General features: G+C 30.7%; 5 protein-coding genes across 5 annotated transcripts in view; 2 read left to right on the forward strand and 3 right to left on the reverse strand.

The window, feature by feature from the left end:
• Positions 1-785: 785 nt before the first annotated feature.
• PGO_030690 (hypothetical protein, conserved) lies at positions 786-7,235 on the reverse strand (the record flags this gene model as incomplete). Its single annotated transcript, XM_028686057.1, has 1 exon — positions 786-7,235. One exon carries the CDS (start codon positions 7,233-7,235, stop codon positions 786-788), a length of 6,450 nt encoding a protein of 2,149 aa, XP_028541858.1.
• Positions 7,236-8,643: 1,408 nt separating this feature from the next.
• Positions 8,644-10,544, reverse strand: PGO_030700 (U4/U6 small nuclear ribonucleoprotein PRP31; the record flags this gene model as incomplete). The annotated part of the gene is made up of 2 exons (XM_028686058.1): positions 8,644-10,293; positions 10,542-10,544. 2 exons carry the CDS (start codon positions 10,542-10,544, stop codon positions 8,644-8,646), a joined length of 1,653 nt encoding a protein of 550 aa, XP_028541859.1.
• Positions 10,545-12,068: 1,524 nt separating this feature from the next.
• Positions 12,069-13,532, forward strand: PGO_030710 (ribosomal processing protein; the record flags this gene model as incomplete). Its single annotated transcript, XM_028686059.1, has 1 exon — positions 12,069-13,532. One exon carries the CDS (start codon positions 12,069-12,071, stop codon positions 13,530-13,532), a length of 1,464 nt encoding a protein of 487 aa, XP_028541860.1.
• Positions 13,533-14,001: 469 nt separating this feature from the next.
• Positions 14,002-17,230, reverse strand: PGO_030720 (hypothetical protein, conserved; the record flags this gene model as incomplete). Its single annotated transcript, XM_028686060.1, has 3 exons — positions 14,002-14,076; positions 14,270-14,353; positions 14,576-17,230. The coding sequence occupies 3 exons, from the start codon at positions 17,228-17,230 to the stop codon at positions 14,002-14,004; spliced, it is 2,814 nt and encodes a 937-aa protein (XP_028541861.1).
• Positions 17,231-19,717: 2,487 nt separating this feature from the next.
• The window catches only part of PGO_030730 (chaperone DNAJ protein), a gene marked incomplete at both ends in the record, with an annotated part of 1,947 nt that continues 1,088 nt past the window's right edge, over positions 19,718-20,576 (forward strand). Inside the window, one exon of the mRNA XM_028686061.1 lies at positions 19,718-20,576. This exon is cut by the window's right edge and continues 1,088 nt beyond it. Within this exon, the coding sequence (XP_028541862.1) occupies positions 19,718-20,576 (859 nt within the window).

The raw sequence follows: 20,576 nt of genomic DNA on the forward strand, positions 1-20,576 counted from the left end.
CAAAAATTTTTTATATATAAAAAGAATAACAAATGAGGTCAATGATATTTCTTCGGAAATATATATGAATGGATATGATCTGCATACGGTTGTGGTAGGGTGGTATGCATATAGGTATTGTCCCTCACACAGATAAAAAAAAAAAAAAAAATGATTCTCATCATACACATATACAAGGGTATCTATATTTTGGTATTTCCAATTACAGGAAGATTATATCGAAACCACGTGCATTTTCCATATATGATATTCCTCCTTTTTGCACTTTATATATATTCTCAAAAATATTCGCTTGTATTAACATACAAGGAGGAAGCATATTGGAGTTCGAGGGTATTAGAGTGTGCATTTTTTTTTTTTTTTTCTTAACTAACTAGTGGGATAAATGACCAATTGTAACATCACGTTAATGTTGATTTTTGAAAAAACAGATATGTTAAAAGTTATTTGTGAGAACTGTAAATCCCAGGACTCAATGAAAATATACATAGACGAAGAAAACAAGTATTTAAATGCAAAAACTACGAAAAAAAAAAAAAAAAAAAAAAAAAAAGCGTCTCTTTGTGAAACGGAAAAAATTCAAGCAGATCAGAAGCGGGGCTGGGATAAAGCATAACAAATGATGACGGGTAGCAAAAAAGAAAAGAAATATAAAATAAAACGACAAAACAATGCACCACAAGACAAGAACAGCGTAATGGATACATTACCCGTTTAGATGCTCCACAACACGTTTAACCGCTTGGCACGTGTGTGTGAACGGGGGTTCATAGCATTGATTTGCATCATATGACCAACCCAGAGATGTGATCATTAATTATGGAGAAGTGTGTAGTAGGAGGATTGAAAAGGGCGTCTAAATGGCCCACCATAGTGTTTGGGCGATAATGTTTATAAGCCTGATAAAAATTATCCTTATTTAATGTAGTACCAAATTTGGAAGGGTGTGTCAACAGAGAATTTACGCAAAGATATGGCTGACTGAAAAACCATTTCGGGTAATGATAGAACATTTGATATACCCTGTTGAGGTAATAATAATTTTTTTTTTTTTGAAAATATTTTGTTAAAACTTTTTTCGTAACACATAAGTGCATTTTTACAATTGGGGGTGATTCATCATTTTTGTCGAATAAATTGCTATCCAACGTATTTTTACGATAAAATTTTAAATGTATATAAATAAATGAACAACCCAATTTTTGAGGTATTATAAACATATGATTCTTATCAATCATTCTGACCGTTAATACTGTTGGGTGCGACATGTGTATATACACCTCAGCATTCAATGGGAGGAAAACCCTTTCCATTTGTTTATTATAGAAATGGATATACAAATATTGGACAATGTTTAGGGGAATATATTTACTATAGTAATTGTATATCTTTGCACCTACAATTTTTGATATATTAATTTGCAATTTTTTATAAAATTTCTTTTTTTTATCAGAATAATATGCATTATATAAAATGTTATTCTTTTCTGTTTGCAACATTTTTACAGATGACAAGGTGAATTCACGTTCATAATTCCACTTGTTTAATATTTTGAAAAAGTGAAAATTTGTATCAAATTTGTAAAAACCATCTGTGCATAGGTAAACAATTGGGATTGTTGTACCACTTCTGGCTTCATTCATCTGGACAATGATATTGTACACTTTGGAAAGGATTACTTCCTCCCCATGATTGGAATTGCTACTACATTTTGTAAAATTCAAGTACAGAAAATACTTCCCTTCCTTGTATGCCTTAATTGATAGAAACGCATCTGGCGTGATTCTTAAATCACTAACGATTTTTCTTCTCCCACCGGTTTGAATATCAATCTGCATATCAATCTGCATATTAGTCTGCATATCAGTCTGTATATCAGTCTGCATATCAGTCTGCATATCAGTCTGCATATCAGTCTGCATATCAGTCTGCATATCAGTCTGCATATCAGTCTGCATAACAGTCTGCATATCAGTCTGCATATCAATCTGCATATCAATCTGCTTATCAATCTGCTGATCCATTGTTCTATCTTTTTGTCTCCACTCCAAGTGGGGCCACGTTTGTTTTTCATTCAACAGAACATTTTGGTTATTAACAAAATACTCTACCTTAAACAGAGCTCCTGTTTTCTCATAAATTAAGCGAAAGTCTACGTAGGTGTGTGAAAGCATATGATCCACATTGCTATAAAAAGTAGCGGAGGCATTTACTTCTTCATTTTGTACTAAATAAACAGTGTCCTCTGAAAAGAGTTTCATGGATCGTATATAATCAACAGTTACAACAATTTTGAAGAAAAAAGAATTTCTTACATTTTTTTCTTCTTGGATTTCTATGCAAGTGTACCAATTATTATCTTTGCATTTTTTAGACATATTACAATTTTTGATATAACTATCATAATACTTTTCTAAATGGTAAAAGTCCCATTCAAATTTCTCCATATTCTTAAATTCCTGCTTTCCAATTGGATAATTAAAAATAGCATAATAACTTTCAAATATTGGGTATACATGAATTTCTGCATTTCCTACTAAATTTCCTGATTTTATTAAACAAAAAACATAAGTACACTTTTTATCATGAACTTTTAGCACTTGCTCAACTTGAACTATTGATTTGTTTTTTGAAATGCATAAAACATTATGTATTAATGGATGACATAACTGAAAGGTTAATTCTACGGTTTGATTATATGGGTATAGCAAAATGTTATTCCTTTGACCATATAAGGATTCACCCTTTGAGTAAACAATTAAACGTGCCATATTTGACAGAACTGAAATGTATCTGTTGTATAATCTGTACTTTACTTCGACTTGTATATAATACTTACCCTCATTGGAACTATGTATTTTATAAAACATATCAGAAGATAAACACCTTTCTTCCTTCTCTGTCTCAATTTTGATATTTTTTATTTCCTTTATCTGTTTATTCCATTCATTAGTGGACATGTCTAGAGGCATCATACGAATTCGTTTGCTGTAATCATAAGATAATTTTATTTTCAATCCATGTGTTGGTAACAAATTCAATTTTGCGTTATGTTTTCCAAAAAATTCGACTTTCATAGGGACATAGACTCCTGTATAATCATTCTTTTCTGCATTTCTAAACATGAGAGATATTTTCACTCTTGTCAATTTTTCAAATGAAAAATGGATATCTAAATAATCCGTTTCATATACAAGTCCGTTTTGTATACTCATGATTCCTTTCGCTTCGTGCACAGAAGAATTGATATACAATTTTGTGCATTTTTCTAAAGGATTGTTTGTACTAATCGAATCCACTAGTAGGTAATTTTTTTTTCTTTTTTTATCATGCATTTTTTCCATTTCAGATGAATCCAATACACTAATTTTGTTTTTTCCTTTTATGGAATGTCGTAGCTCATGAATAGGAAAAGTACCACTAGGTGCAATGGTACATATCGGAAGTGCGTAATACACATGTGGAGAGAAAAAGAACACAAGATTATCATAAGGAGTACTTAATTTGTCATAAAACTGAAGAGATACATATTTTTCAAAATGATAGGAAATAATGCCTGCACTGTCCTGAGAAGTATATTGAACAGTTAGCAGAAAGTTTCCACCTGAACAATATCTAAAATTGTTCATTCCTTTTGTGTATTCTTTTATATTATGATTCGAATTATTCTTTTCTTCCTTACAATTTATCAATATTTTATTATCCGTTTTGATAATATTTTTCCTTTTCTCATTTTGTATTTCCAAATAGTGTGATTTGTCTTTTAAACAAATCTGCTGAAGATTTCCCTGATGTGATTCATCTAATGTGTACACAAATGGTTCATTGCTTAGGATAACATTTTCATTTTCATCTATCAAAAATGCTTTCATGTAATAGTCATTATTTTTGTACAGACCAATTTTGGAATCATTTACAACTTGTAACTTACTTACATATTTGTCAAAAATGGTAACTTGAATGGAAGATGGATACTTGAAATGAACAGGGAAATTATTCTGAGTTATTATTTCTGAATTCTTTATTTTTATCCCTTTTCTCATTTCTATCAAAACATTTGACATTATGTGTTTCTTTTTACCACTCGTGCAGTATAAGATGTAATACTCTTTTATTGGGAAAAATACTTCATATAAATTTGGAATCGAACAATAAGATTTGGAACGAAGACAAATACGTGACTTCCTGTACCAGCAATGATTAGACAGTTTTCTTGCTTTTCCCTTTTTCTCCTTCTTCTGATCCACCTCATTGAATTTTTCCATCCCGTATAAGGGTTTAAAATCGTACTCAAACAATTTTCTATTGTATAATTTCCTTACAGGAATATAGTTTCCACCTGGACTTTCATAAAATATTTCCTGATTAAATATGTTCGAGTGGTGAGTAACCATTTCTCTCTTCTTCTGTTCATTTATGTATAAAAAATTTTTAAACTTTTCCGAAATGAACAAATTATAAAATATGCAAGCAGAAATAGGTATACCACTTCTTTCATTCATGTATTTATTTTTCCTTAAATGTAATTCACTAATATTGGATTCGAATGAAATATTCACTTTGTATGAAATGTCTGAAAATCCATTATACACGATAAGGTCAATCATTTGGTCAAACTTGATAAATTTACTACATACAAAATCGTGACAAAAAAGAGCTCCGATTTTTTTATAAATTTGTACACTTACTTCAGTTCTAACATTGTTGTCTTTTTTGCATTTCATTTGAAGGACACTTTTTTTTCTCTCTGCTTTTCCTTTAATTTGATAAAATGCACATGCGTTTTTATACTCATTTGGCAAATTGGTAAATTTTAAATATTTGTTAATTACTATCAGAGACTCTGGGTCATGTTCTATTAGCATATGATTTTTCACTTCATTGAAGCAGCTGCTTAAAGGAGTGTACTTCCTTCGATCATTATTTTCATAGTCTGTGTGATGTTGCCCATTCCTATACGTGCCATTGTGATGAAGGACTATGAGACCATTTCGTTCACTTTCTCTGTAGTTCCTTTGGCAATTCTCCAACTTTCTGAGTTGTTCCTTTTTTTCCCTATTTTGTAAAGTAATATCATCTAAAAAAAAAGGCAATAGCGTAACATTGTCCAAGTGCATAAAAATATACACATTCGTAACTTCATTCACTTCTAGTGTACTCTTTTCAACAATAGCTGAAAGGTTGGTAACTCGATCTACTATATAGGCAGTGCAAACAAAGCAGTTATTTAAATGTTCGTCATCACAAAATAGTATGTAAATTGAAGTGAAAATTTTTTTTTGGGCGAATTTTTTGTCTTTCCTCCTTTTGGGACAATTCAAGTCTGTGGTACTCTTAACATTAGTCCCATCACTTTTTATCGATATGTTTATACTCATTTCATTTGAAGAAATATCTAAATAGCTTGAGTTATTGAATATGTTGACAATATATTTCTTGGTACTTAGTAATGTGACACTTCCTCCCCCTGTGCAATAGTAAAAAAGGGTTTCACCTGGTAGTACAAAAATGGTAGACATTAATAGAGTAGTCCCCTTCATGTAACATTTTACAGGTCTGAATATTTCGATATCTTTGCTAATTTTGTGATCTTTCATGTAACTCATTTGAAAAGAAACCATTTCTGCTCTCTTATAAATAGGGATAAAATAATATGCTCCATGTTCTGGGAAGATATACAATGAATGGATATTTAACTTTGATTTTTTCGAAGAGAATGCCAATTTGACATCTCGTTCGTTGAATATGTCATATAATTTTATATTCCTTTCTGCATATAATTGGATAAGACAAAGGTATTTTCTATTATGTATAAATTTTTCTTTTTTCCCCACTTGTTTATTCATTTGAAAATAAGAATAAATATGTAAGTTATCAAAATAGTAGTTTTTTTTATAAAAAAAATGATTTTTCAATTGGTTAATTTCCTCTTCTATTAAATTTTTTTCCTTCCAGTTTGAAAAAGAATTGAAAATGTTCTTATTTTGGATGCCTATCCTTCTGGTTTGACCAAGGCATACGAGTTTGATTTTTTTTACTTCATGTACATGTATAAAGGAAGAAAAAATTTGCCTAGTCTTCAAACTTTTAACAACAATTTTTACATTTCTTCCATCCGTGCTTTTTCCATCCGTGCTTTTTTTAATTCTTACCATTTCATCCGATATTATATCATAACTTGTGCTCGGCTGAATTCTGTACATATTTTGAAAACTTGTTATGTAATTCTTACTCAAGCAATTCGTTAGACTTTTGTCATTTATTCTACGTTTTATAATATTCCTGTTTTGCAATCTTGACGTTAGCAATTCAGCGTCTATTACTTTTCTCCATATGGACAGAGTTTTCAAAATATGTCTCTTCTTATGAACTGTGCATGTTATATTATCATTACTATCGCTCTTGTCATGTGGTTGAATTTCCCTTCTTAAGACCAACTTAATAAGAGCCCCTTCCGGAAAGTTTAATCCATGAGGAAGTAAGGAAAATGGTTCATACACAAAAACAGTACAGACAAAAAATATGGGTTTACACTTGTTCGGTAGAACTATAATAACTTTCGTTATTCCAGCCTTTTTTGTTGTTTTCAGTTGTAATTCTAGCTCTCCTTTTTCATGTCTAACATGTGCATATTTGATATATGCCTCATCGAAGTATACAGTAAAAAGGTTATTTTCTGATATGTTTATCTTTTTTCCATTATTCGATATTACATACACATTTTTCCTTACTTTTTCATTCACATACGTAATGATTTCATTGTTTGTCATATACAATTGGTTACTTACTAGATATTCCACTGCAATGTATCTCTTTTCTTTTCCTTCATTATTTACTCGCACTATGAATGATGAAGCAGATTTACAAGTATCTTTTCTTATATTCAATAGAATTAAAATTTCACTTGTACATACATTATCACTCCTGATGATGGTGCTTTTTGTATGATCATCTTCTTGCCTTTCACCCCGTCCCAAAGGGGTTTTTTTTTTTTCCAACTTGTCTATCTTTTTCCTTTTTGCTGCATGGCCATTTCCTCCCAAATAAACAATATCAAAGAAGTTCTCGCTAAGGTAGTACCACAAGTAGCACTTGTTCGAACTATTCGACCCATAGTATCGCAAATTTTTTTCTTCATTTAAATTGTTGAAGGAGATAATGTCACTGTATATGATATTATTTTTTCTGTTTTTTATAAAGGACGCAAGGAAATAAGCTAGAAACAATATGACCATTCTTCTTTTTCTTTTATCTCTTTTATTTCTTTTTTTTTCCTCTATATCATTTCATATCATTTCATATCATTTCATTTTTTTTTTTTTTTTTTTTTTTTTTTGCCTTTTTTTTCCCTGTACCTCCCCTCGGGCCTTAGAAAGGCTACTCTCTTGCATCAACTTATCAACAAAGATTAGCGAATGATATTTTTCAGACGTATCATGAATGGAGAATCGAATCGATCGTTTTCAACTAAGGCAGATGAGAAGGTGGAAACCCTTTATGTTATATCCATATGGAGCTACTCGCACATGTCATTCGTGGCACTGTTCCATGTAAAGTTTAAAAGCTTGCGTCCAAAAAAAAAAAAAAAAAAAAAAAAACATAGGTCCTAAAGGGTGTAAAGGGCCAGTGTACCTTTCCTTAACAAACGTTAAACAAAGGCGATAAAAATAAAATAAAAAAGAATAAAATAATTGATATTTTTTACTAACCTATATATAATACCTATACAGTTTATCCCCAACCTGAACTTAGTACACTTATGCGTAGTTATCAGTTCAGGGTAAATTTATTTCCCCTTTATTCTAATATATACCACTTTAACAGTTTAACACTTGCCTTGGTTCACCTCGGGTTAACACATTGTAAAGTTAAAGTTTTTATTTTCTGGCCCATTTTTACAAACGTCCATTTAGGCTTGTTCAAAATGTGTAAATGGGAAGTGGCAGTAGAGGGGTAAAGTGGGAAAAAAAAAAAAAAAGTGAAAAAAAATAATAATAAAATAATAGCAAAATAACAGCAAAATAGCACAAAATAATAATATCAACCGAGCCGACCTAATGGTGACCAAAAATAAACACAGCATTGTAACAGACGGATGAGAAGAAAAAGAAACAACCTCTTTGCCTTTCTTACTCGTGTCAATGCTCTTCCACACCTAAGTTGGTAAAATGTGAAGGGCCCTGCGAATTATCCTTAGACACAAATACACACGCGTAACCAACCACAACATTGTCATATCTCTTATTCCATTCGAGCACAGATCACGGAGTCTCTATTTTGGGCCATTTATGTGTACACTGCAACACATTGTAATATGTTTGTTTTAAAAATGTTAACCCAGTTTTTTCAGGGGTAAGGACAGAAAAGGCGAAAAAACGATACAAACAACAGAAACAGAGACAGAATATTCTGAAGTTTTTAGCTACACACCTTAGTCATACAGTAAAAGGGAATATATATATATATATAAAAAAAAAAAAAAAAAAAAAAAAAAAAAAATTCCTCAATGAGTGAACCACATATACCACTTTTCTTTTGTCCTAATCCATTTAGACTTGGCATTAAAAAAAAAAAAAAAAAAACTTGCTGTCCTTTATACACCCCTACTACACAAGGAGAAACCACGTTTGACACATAATCCTGCTACACCTTGCGAAACTGAGCCGTACTAGAAAAGTACTTATTCTCTTTCTGATCTGTTTTCCGATTAATAACAGATGGGTTGAATAATTCGATACCTTGTAAGGGGGTAAAAATCAAAGACGATGATAAGCCACCAGTTACACCACTGGACTGAACATTCATATTTTTTTTCCTTGGAATATTATTTACCTTTTGCTTCGACTGATATTTCAATTTTGTAATATTAGAATTTAATAAAACGGTATTTTGATCCGAAAAAGTGTAGAAATCCTCATTTGTATTTGGACCAAATGGTAATCTATTAATTTGTTTTCTGAGTTCAGTTATTTCTGTTTTTTCTTTTAATTTTCTGTATCTTTTTCCTCCTCTTTTTCTTTTTCTCTTTTCATCAGGCATGGGTAGTATTTTTTTTTGTTTCATTGGATGTGGTTCTTGTAACTTGATAAGGTGGTTGATAACATTTTCTCGTAGTAACAACCCATATTGCCCTTCTGGATATTTTTTAAAATAATCGATTCTAGAAGCTAAGCTACATTTCCCAGCTAACAAACTTATAGCCTTTTTTTTATATGCATCTGGAACACTTTGCACAATTTCAGAAGTGCTTAGTATACCTATTCCAAATGTTTTATTTGCATTACTTAATCCAAGAACAGACTTTTTTGAACTACCCACAACAATCAGATTCTGAGATGATGTGATTGATAAATTTTTTAATGAACCCACTGAACTAATCAAACGAGCCGTTAGTGCACTACCTAATAGCATAGTTAAATTCGGGGCAAGTAAAAACATCTTACTTTCTAGGTATAGTAAAATCAATCGTCTATTTTCATTTAATTCTAAAGCTTCATTACAAAAAGATAAACAATTTTTTAAAGAATGTTCTGATAAATTTATTCCAGTACTCATGCTTGATGCAACTGTAATAGCCATAACTGTCGTATTTGGTAATATATCAGAAAAATCGATATTCTTTATATCACTTTCATTTTTTATTTTGCTCACCACACTGATATATTCTAAGGGAGTATATACTATAGAATCCAACTCTGGAAATTTTGTTGAGTATATATCCTTCACATATTTATGAATGTTTAATATTTCCGTATCTATTTGTATTATCAACTCGATACACTTTTCGATTAAAATTTCTTCATCATCTTTGCAACTGTCATGGTCCTTTTCGTCCTGTTCCTCGTCGGGTTGTGTCTCTTTTTTTTTTCTTCGTTTTTTAACTCGACCTGTTTGGTCTGAATATTCAATTTCATCATCATAACTGTCCTGACTTTTATTGTCGTATTCATCTTCTTCTTGTAATTTTCCTTTTTCCTCTTCCTGCATAATATAATTTTTTATGCTATTCATAATTTTTAAAAAATTATCATCATATAACAATTCTGATATTTTTCTTTCCTTTTTTTTTTTTTTCTCATTTAAAAATTCTTCAATTGCATCAACGATTTCTTCATAATCATCATCATCATCCTCCTGCTTCCCCTCATACTTTGCATTTTTCTCCACATAGCTGTTTTTGTCAAGTTCATTTGGGCCAATTTCCTTTTGTCCTATGTTGAAATTGTTAAAATTTCTTTCATCTTCCAGTTCAAGATCTTCTAGATCCTTCAAAAATGTGTCCGCAAGAGTTGTCTACAAAAGTTAGTTCAGGGATAGAAAACGTGAACAAATTCAAGTTTGTCAAAAATGGAAAAAAAAAATATCACTCGTGGTATGTCGCATTTTTTTTCACATATCAAAACTTAGAATTTCTGTTTCTTCTCATGTTTCTCCTTTTTTTTTTTTTTTTTGCCACATTGAGCAAATGCACAAATTAGACGTGCCACGAATAGGTTTACACAAACGAGTAACAAAATTATTGTATATCGTCTTTAGCATACCATTTTGTTTTGCGTGTTTATAAAAATATTTGTATGCGTTTGGAAAGGTTTAGCCGTAATGATCTTCTACTCTTCCCTTGTTTTTTTTTTAAAAGTATATGGATAAAGGGTGTTCTTACTAAATGATCTTTTGCTAGGTCGTTCTGTTACATGTACTGGTAATGAAACACAAATTCATTTTTGCATGCATCGGAATTAGATTCTTAGCTATGTCTGTTTTCAAACAAATAGGAGTTCTCCTTTTCTTCATTCGTAAATTATAAATCATTTGGAAGGACATTTTTTTTTTTTTTTTTTTTTTTCTCTTCTCATTTGTCCATTTCGGATTAGTTATTTTGTACATGCTACATGAAACACTTCGCGGAGGTTTCTTTTTGTATGTTTCTTTTACTTTTCCTTTATTTGTGTCAACTCTCTTTTTAGTTTTTCTTTTTCTTTTTTTTTTTTTTTTCCCCTTGAGAGAAAGATTTACTATTTGAAATTTCCACTCTAAGTGCTCTAAAAAGTGGAGAAGAAGTTAATTTATCAAAAAAAAGAAGAAAACAAAACAAAAAAAAAAAAAAATAAAATAATAAAACGAAGAAATTTTTTTAACCTTCACCAAAAAAACATTTTGCGATTCACTAAAAAAAAAAAAAAAAAATAATAAAAATAAATAAAAACAAACTGCACATAAGATATGGATATAAATACACTTTTTGCGTGGCAAAAAATTACCACGTCGAGGTTTCGCCACCATCTCATTTTTCAAAACAACTTCGGCTAAACAGGTAATTTGGATATTTAGCCGAAGAGAAATGTATAATTTTTGAACAAGGGCCTCAATGAACTCGTATTTTTTTTTTCCCCCCTTCATTTTTTCCTTCATTTTTTTTCCTTCATTTTTTTTCCTTCATTTTTTTTCCTTCATTTTTTTTCCTTCATTTTTTTTCCTTCATTTTTTTTCCTTCATTTTTTCCTTCATTTTTTTCCCTTCCTTTTTTTTGCCGTTTTTTTCGTTGAGTAAAATTTATAGCAACTCGTTTGCTATTTAAGAAGCTTTCTTTTTTTTCTTCGTAGCAATTCATGTAGCAATTTCTACGGAGCACTGTGAATTATAAGGGAGCTTATAACACATGCTCTTCGGCATAAAATTGAATAAATATGCAAGTCCAAAGGAGAGGGGGAAAATAAAAAAAGAAAAAAAAAAAAAAGAGCAAAATAACGAACAATTAAAACCATACTAAGAGCAAAATAATCCATGATGATATCCGTATCCATGAAAATTCCCTTCCAAGGAACAGATATATCTCATATATGACGAAGAAGCAATTTTTGTGGAAACATTTTTGTTCCAGATTACTAATTTTAAGACCATTCATTACGCTGCCTCACATGTACATGCTTGTATTTAGCACTCTTCTTCTCACAAGAATAACGTCTTCACCATCGCTAGAATAACTTCTCACCTGGTGAACGAACGTGAGGACTGGGCATATAGATTCTGATGAATGTTTTCCCACTTTACTACACTGAGGTAAAGTAAAAATGGAAGTAAACATTTTGCACAGAAATCCCGAGGAATATAAAAATAATCCAGGTGCCTCAACGTACAAACATACGAGAAGTTTTGATAAAAATATTCATCTTTTTCAAAGAGAAATAGAATATAAGAGAGCCCTAAATGCAACAAAAATTGATAAAATATTTGCAAAACCGTTAGTGAAATGTCTAGATGGACATGACGATTCAGTGAGGACCTTGTGTGTGTCTAATAAAAATTTAACTGATCTGTACAGTGGTAGCTGCAATGGTTTCATAAACATTTGGAATATATTAAATAAAAAATTAATAAAAAAATTGAAAGCCCATGATGGATTTGTCAGAGGTTTATGTATCAGTCATGACGAAAAATTTCTTTTCAGTTGTGGTGACGATAAATATATAAAACAATGGGTTATTGAAAAAAACAGAAATGTGAATGATTTGGATGTACAAGATCAAGATAATAATATGTTTGGAATGCATAATACTAGCACGGAGAATAGCGTCTGTAGTTTTGGTGCCTTGGTGGCAAACCAAAATATGAACTTATTAGACAATCTATCCAATGTAATGATACCCAAAAAAATTTATGTATGTAAGAGCGTACCAAATAGCATTGATAAACACTTTTCAGAACCTTTAATAATATCAGGTAGCCAAAATTTAGATGTTTGGGATTATTACAGAAACAATGCAATAGCAAGTTTCGATTATAATAGTGAATACATTTATTATGTAAAATTTAATTATTCACAAAGAAATTTAGTGGGTTTAACTTTATCTGATAATTCGATTGGACTAGCTGATATAAGAACCAAAACTCCGATTAAAAAATTATTTCTAAAATATAGGTCTAATTCCTTAAGCTGGAATAATATGAATCCAAAACAGTTTATTGTAGCTAATGAAGATTCTAACTTATATACATTTGATATTAGATATTTAAAAACAGCTTACTTAGTTCATAAAGGATTTGTAAATGCTGTGTTAGATGTCGATTTCTCTCCAATTGGAAATAAATTTGTTGCTTGTTCGTATGACAAAACAATCAGATTATTTAATAGTGATGAATCTACAAGTTATGATGTCTACCACACTAAGAGAATGCAACACGTTCTTTGTTGCAAATTTAGTTTAGATGATAAATATGTACTCACAGGAAGCTCAGATATGTGTATACGAATTTGGAGATCATGTGCACATGAACCATCTGGTGTTTTATCACATAAAGAAAAACAAGCCATAAATTACAGAAACAAATTAAAAGAAAAATATGCCTCATTAAAGGAAATTAAAAGAATTCGCAACCATCACCATGTACCTGCTCTTATCAAAAGTATGTCAGATAAAAAGAAGGTTATGCTCGAGGCCAGAAAGAGGAAAGAAAACAATAGAATCAAACATTCAAAGAATCCTGATCAGTTGCCTCTTCCAGAGAAGAAAAAAATATTTGTCACTGAGCAGTAGAGTCTGCCAGGGTGGGAAAACAGCACCATTTTTTTTTTTTTTTTTTTTTTTTAAGTTTTTCACACATTGTTTCGATAGAATCTATCACCCTGTTATCACATATATGGCTACTTCATTTTTTTTTTCCCCTATCTTTTTGATTTTCGAAAAATTCGTGACCTATTTAAAAAGCTCACCGTATGGTGTTCATCTATTTTGGGAAAATTCATACATATATTCATGTGTGAATTTATACGACTCCTGAAAGTGGATAAAAAATGCAGCATTTTTTAAGATGGAGAGTAGAAATATTGTATCTAACTTGTTCATACGTAAATATGTACATACATATGTATGTATACATATATATATTTTTGCGTGTGCTTATATATGTACACACACTCGAAACGCAACAAAAATCACACCTGTTAAGCAGAGAACAGATCTGCACGATGAGTGAAGCGACTTTCTCGTGTACTTCCAACTACTTTCACAAAACCTTAACATTCTTTAAGAAATTCTTCAAGTCAAAGTTTAAGAACCACTTGTTGTAGTTTGTTCTAATCTGTATAAATGATGAATGAGGGAAGGAGGGAGAATATCATAATCATATATGCATGTTTATGTTTATGTATATGTTTATGGAAATATGTATAAAGCTTCATACCATCTGTATGTATGCGATAAAATCAAAAAAACAAATTTGGTAAAATGATGGATAAATCAGAAAATGTAATCCCGAATAAAGGAGTGCATACCATTTCTGTTAAGTCACTTTGAAAGGCAGAAATTTTTTCGGTTGTTATATCCTCTTGGGTGCAGATTAGGACGTCGTTAATTTCCTGAGAAGGAGAATAGATGAACGGGAGACAGTAAATTGGGAAAAAATTGTTATAAATATATATATTCACAGATAAATGCTTATGTTGGTGCATAGGTACACACAATTGTCGCAGGGTAAAGGAAAAGGCGTGTCACACAGTGAGAAACAGATACATCTCTCATTTTTTTTTTTTTTTTTTTTTTTTTTTCCATCAACTATATTATGTGTATCCTGAAAATACGCTTTTAACCTTATTAGCTGATGGGATACTAATGATAGATGTAAACAATGTTTTGAAAAAGTGGGAAATGTGTTTCCTTGCAATGCTATCCCTAGTAAGAACATTAATAACCAATATTCCATTGCTCTTCAAAAGGTTTTTAATTCTAAGTACAATTTCTTTATTCAAAAATTTGATATGTGGACAAGTGATATACATCTTGTAATTATTCATTTCGATGTATGAGTTTTGGGAATTATTTATATCGAGAAATATGGCATGGTAAAATTGAGACTGGGGATAATTTCTTATATAATCATAAGAATCATTAATAATATAATTGGTTGTATGATTCCTATTAATGTCTATTTCTTCATCACAGAAGAGAGAATAAAATGATTTCACAGTCTCGTCAATTTCTACAATATCAATGTGTAAGTAAAAATCTGCAAATATGGACTTTATAATATTTGAAAGGACGTTAGTACCTCCTCCTAAGATGCATAAATTGATAAAAGTTTCTTCCTTTTTATGATTACTATTTATTACGAAAAAAAGACTACAACAGAAGTTTATGTGATATTGACTTGCTGATTCGATGTACTGGAATTGTATTTTGTCGTCGTCCTCGTCGTCCTCCTCCTCGTCATTGCTTGCATCATCAACAGTATTATTATTGTTTTTTTTTTTGTTTTTTTTTTTTGTTTTTTTTTTGTTTTTTTTTTTCTTCTTCTCTTGCGTGTATATTAACTCGGATTGTACTGTTAATGGATCATATGAAAAAATCATTTGCCTTTTATAAATTTCTTTATTTTCGAAATAAGTACGCTTTTCAGCTTTGTTCTTGAGTATGGCTCGTAGCGTTTCCTCCTCCTGATGATCTTTTCCACTATCCTGTTGTGAATTTTCATTAGAGATCCGCTTTTTTTCACCATTTTGCCACTTTTCAATTCTTTTCTCCTTCCCCTCCAAGTGAAAATTTTCTGAAAGAAATTCTTCAGTTACAAGAACGTCCCTAATTATGATACTCGAGCAGTAATGAGATTTTTTCTGTTTAACAATTTTGCAGTTTTTCACACTTTCGTTCAGTACCATGATTGGGAAATTGTCAGAATTGGGAAGAGCCAAATCATTCAGAATATTTTTTAACTCATTTTTTATTGAATCTAAAAGGACGCTAACTGAATTTTTATTTTCGTACAATTCGATATAAGCACCGTTCCGAAGTTCGCTAAAGTTATTACTATTCGATTGTTCTTGTTTTACTTTACTTCTCAAGGCTCCTTCTTTTTTCTTCTCTTTTATACATTCATAATATATGCCTTTTTGATTATTTTCGACCTCACTGTGTTTCTTCATCTCACCCTTCTCATACTGGTATATATCCATTATTGTGGTATTGCTGGTGGTATTGGTGATGACATTGGTGATGGCATTGGAGGTGGATGGATTTTCCCTTATGTTACTTTTAGCAGATAGAATATCTACCTTGCTTCCTCTTGCACTATCGTTTTCATGATCTGAAGGTTCTATATTTCTTCCACTTGGGGGAATTAGAAAGGTTGAATTCATCACCAGTAGGAGTCGCTTAGCTCGTGCTTTGGAAGCCAATTCTTCATTTCCCTCAGCAGTGGAATAAAGAGAATGAAATTCATATCCAAATGGTACGAGTATAACAATGGTGTTGTAAATTGTAGCATCATTACACGAATCGTAAACAATTACGTTATAATCACATTTATTTAAATTTTTATTAAAAATATCCAAGATTATTCTCTTTCCTTTTTTAAATATATGAATATTTAAATTTTCTCTCGTTTCATTTATTTCATTAGGCAATTTCCACAGAGATATAACATTATTAATCCCTGTTTCTAGGTTTACAAAATTTGTAGTGAATTTTTTTTTGTCTTTATGAGCTTTATAAAACGAGAACAAGAATGGATGATATTTAAATTCACTTGTATTTTGTTTTATCAAAAAAGGGTACACATCTAGCATTATGTCTTCATTGTAGACATTCCGAATAACCTCTTTAATTATATAATACTGTGCAAGTGTAATTATAATAAATATATCTCCTTTTTTTAAATATTTGAATATAAGAGAAAAATAATTCTTTGCATTATTTTTACACACTTCCTCTTCGTTTTCTTCACATGATATATATGCATCTAAAAAGGCTTTATCAAAAAATATTTTAAAATCTATTTTTTTTTTTTTTATTCTTTCGTTTTCTAACTTTTCTAAAAGGCTCTCAAACTCTTCTACATTTCTCATATCGATATTTACATACTCCATTTTATCTCCAAACTTTTTCTTCATTTTGTTGATGACTATATCTGAGTAATCTATATTTACAATGTTCTTAAATCCGTCTTGTAACAGTTCATAACTTAAGTTGGAGTTACCACACCCAGCGTTTATGATTAGACAGTTCTTATTTATGCCTTCCCCGTGCACCTCGCCACTCGCTTCGATCCCTACGTTGCCATTCATCTCCCCTCGATCAACGGAAAAATATTTCATCCTGCTTCTTATGCACCGATATATGATATGTCTTATATCCCCATAGGTCCCATACCATTCGAAATTCTTTTTGTCAAAAGCTTGAAAGAATCTATTCCAGTACTTCCTATCTCGAAAGTCTGAAAACCCAGCTGGTAGGACCTCCATGCGATTATCCCCCATTTTGAAGTACTTCCTTTTTTTTTTTTTTTTTTTTTTTTTTTTTTTGGTATGATGTGATTTGAAAATAGTGTAAGATCAGTTTCCACTTTGTATATATATATATATATGCTAAAATTAGAGACGAGTCTTCTTAGGTGCGCTTGCACACTTCATACAACACATATACAAACGTAATGGAGAAATGGAGTTTCACCAGTCCTCTGTTTTGGGTACAAATAATGCAGCGTTCAGAATGGAAAAATAGAAACATACAAAAGTGTACATCATGAAGTGTGTGCTTCCTAAGATTCGAAGTTGTTTATATATGTTGACATAACTGCAATGAAAATAATTAATGCACTGATCTTTTCAAAGTTATATATATATATGTATGGAATTTTCTGCATGCTAATTTTGAAAGGACCAAACGCAAGTTGGTAGCGTTGGTGAACAGTGTAGTATTATGTCATAACAGTTGTAAACATTTTCTGTAGGAAGATGAATTTTTCAGATATGCCTTTTTTTTTCTTTTTTTCTTTTTTTTACAAATGAAGACATAAACCGATGAGCGTATTTCTTGGATATTTATTCAGACTATTATACATATATATATAATAGTCTGAATAAATATCCAAATTTTACCATTCATAAGGTGGAAACAGGAACAGTGAAGAATAAAGAATATTCTTACCGTTCGTGCGTTTCTTCATTTTGAATGGGTGTAATGAGAGTGTACATATTGTAATCATATACCATGTGCACAGAATTCAGTCGAAAACACAAATATATATAAATATATCTCCTTCCTCTTTGTGATGATAAAAACTACAATATTGAATAATACAGTGACAGTTTATCCTATTTTTTTTTTTTTTTTTTTTTTTTTTAGCCTCAAGTTGCATCTCGTTTGTTAACATAAACCACGTCATTACTTTTTTTTTCCTCTTTTTTTTCCTCCTTTTTTCCTCTTTTTTTTCCTCCTTTTTTTCCTCTTTTTTTTCCTCCTTTTTTTCCTCTTTTTTTTCCTCTTTTGTTTCCTCCCTTTTTTCCTCCTTTTTTTCCTCTTTTGTTTCCTCTTTTTTCTCCTTTTTTTTGGTTTTTCTTTTACTTTTTTAAAATCTGAATTTCATACCAATGGGTATGATCAACTTGCATTTTCATTTCTCTAGCTGGAATTTAGAAAGGATTTTCCCTCCTTTTTGTAGAATAAATGTGACTTAAGCAAAATAGGAAAAAAAAAAAAAAATAAAATAAAATAAACATGACATAACGAAACATGTGTGAATATGTATATATTACATGAGAACCGAAAATTTTCGTTCATTCTTATACCTAGATTAAGGGAAAAAAGAAGACCTAAAGTTTTTGGGTAACCATACTGTGTTAATATCTTTTTCTCCACAAGATCTCACATGAGCCCCCAACGTTGATTATACATGCTCGTAGGAAAAGTGTGTTGTTCAGTTTGTCATTTATTCTGTTTCCTAATTATGTTATTTCACTTGGGTTTCTTTTCACTTATATGCTTATTTTATTGTATACATGTTTAACATCTTATTTCGGGTTCATTCCATGTGTTACATAAAAGGAAAAAATAAGCAATGTATATATTTTTATACATATGTAGAAGGGCACATTCCTAACATCATGTGGATTGTAAGTATGTGGTTACGTAATGTGCAAAAAAGGAGAGAAGAAATCCTCGATATATTTTTATCTTTTTTAACTATTTCTCCCACTTGTTATACTTTTTTATTTCATCCAATGAGAGAGGGGATTATAACCTCCTTTTTTTTTTATTTTGTTTTTTTTCCACTTTGTTTTGTTTTATTTTTTGTTTGTTTTTTTTTTTTTTTTTAACTTTATTTTACTTATTTATTTTTTAATTTTTGCATGCTCTTATTTTTCTTTAGTTCTCATGAAAAAATGATTTCTACTTTATGCATTTTTCACATGTGTTAAAAAACCATTTGGGAATACACGTTTGCACTTTAAGAAAAAAATGTAGTTATTTATTCATAAGCATGTGTTACTTAGAATTTTTTTCAAAAAAAAAAAAAAAAAAAAAAAAAAAGTCAATCCCCCTGTACACATATAAATTATACATGAATATGAAATCGTCCCTTCTTTAGTAGCAAATTTTTAATTCAAACAATTTTTTACCTCCTTAATTCGAGACCACCGTTTGGAAATTTTACCATCAACCCCCAACACTTGCCTCATTTCCAAACATAGCTCTTTTATGTATGTATATATATATATATATATATATATATATTATTTATCCTTGTCATGAAATAAGGTTTCTTTTGATTCTTTCTCTTTTTTGTATATGTAAACGTATAAACAGTGTGAATTTTTTTATTTTTTTGTACTCATTTGAAAAGGAAAAGCTGCGTTATTTTTGAGTGTATCCTAATTAGCTGATGTTTGAAAGCTCATCAAGTAGATAACTCAATTGTCCCCTAGGAAGAACCCTGAAATAAAGCAAAGATGTCAGTTCCGTTGAGAATTCTGAGAAAGACGTGGAACGAAAATTTAATTCTTGAACGAAATATATTCACCCAAGTGCTAAGGGGGAAGGTATATAAAAGTATAGGAAAATATGGAAAGAGAGAAATTTGTAGTAGTGGTATCGGTGGCAGCAGTGGTGGAGTCCCTTTTCTGCTTTGCTCGAAAAGGAATATACACATTTCTAGAAGATGCATGAACCAGGATCCCTATACTGTATTGGGTTTATCGAGAAATGCCACAACAAATGATATAAAAAAACAATTTCGTCTGCTGGCAAAAAAATATCATCCAGATATTAATCCGTCCCCAGATGCAAAACAAAAAATGGCTAGTATAACGGCAGCATATGAATTATTATCTGATCCGAAGAAAAAAGAATTTTATGACAAAACAGGAATGACAGATGATATGCATTATGATCAACAAGCATCAGCCTCGGGATCAAATTTTGAAGGTGCTTTCTCAGGATTTGGTGATGCTTCATTTATGTTTACTGATTTTGCAGAAATGTTTACAAACATGGCAGGCTCAAAAACAACATCAACCAGGGGAGAAGATATTCAAACAGAAATTACACTCAAATTTATGGAAGCAATAAAAGGATGCGAAAAAAATATTCGCTTAAATGTAAAAGTATCATGTAATAATTGCAATGGATCTGGCAAAAAGCCAGGTACAAATTTAACCATATGTAAAGTATGTAACGGTTCAGGAATTCAAAGAATAGAAAGAGGTCCAATAATTATTGGGGTTCCTTGTAGAAATTGTTCTGGAAATGGGCAAATTATTAATAACCCTTGTAAACAATGTTCAGGAAGTGGTGTAAAATTTCAAACGA

This window comes from Plasmodium gonderi (assembly GCF_002157705.1).
Source record: "Plasmodium gonderi DNA, contig: Chr03, whole genome shotgun sequence".
Lineage (NCBI taxonomy): Eukaryota > Apicomplexa > Aconoidasida > Haemosporida > Plasmodiidae > Plasmodium > Plasmodium gonderi.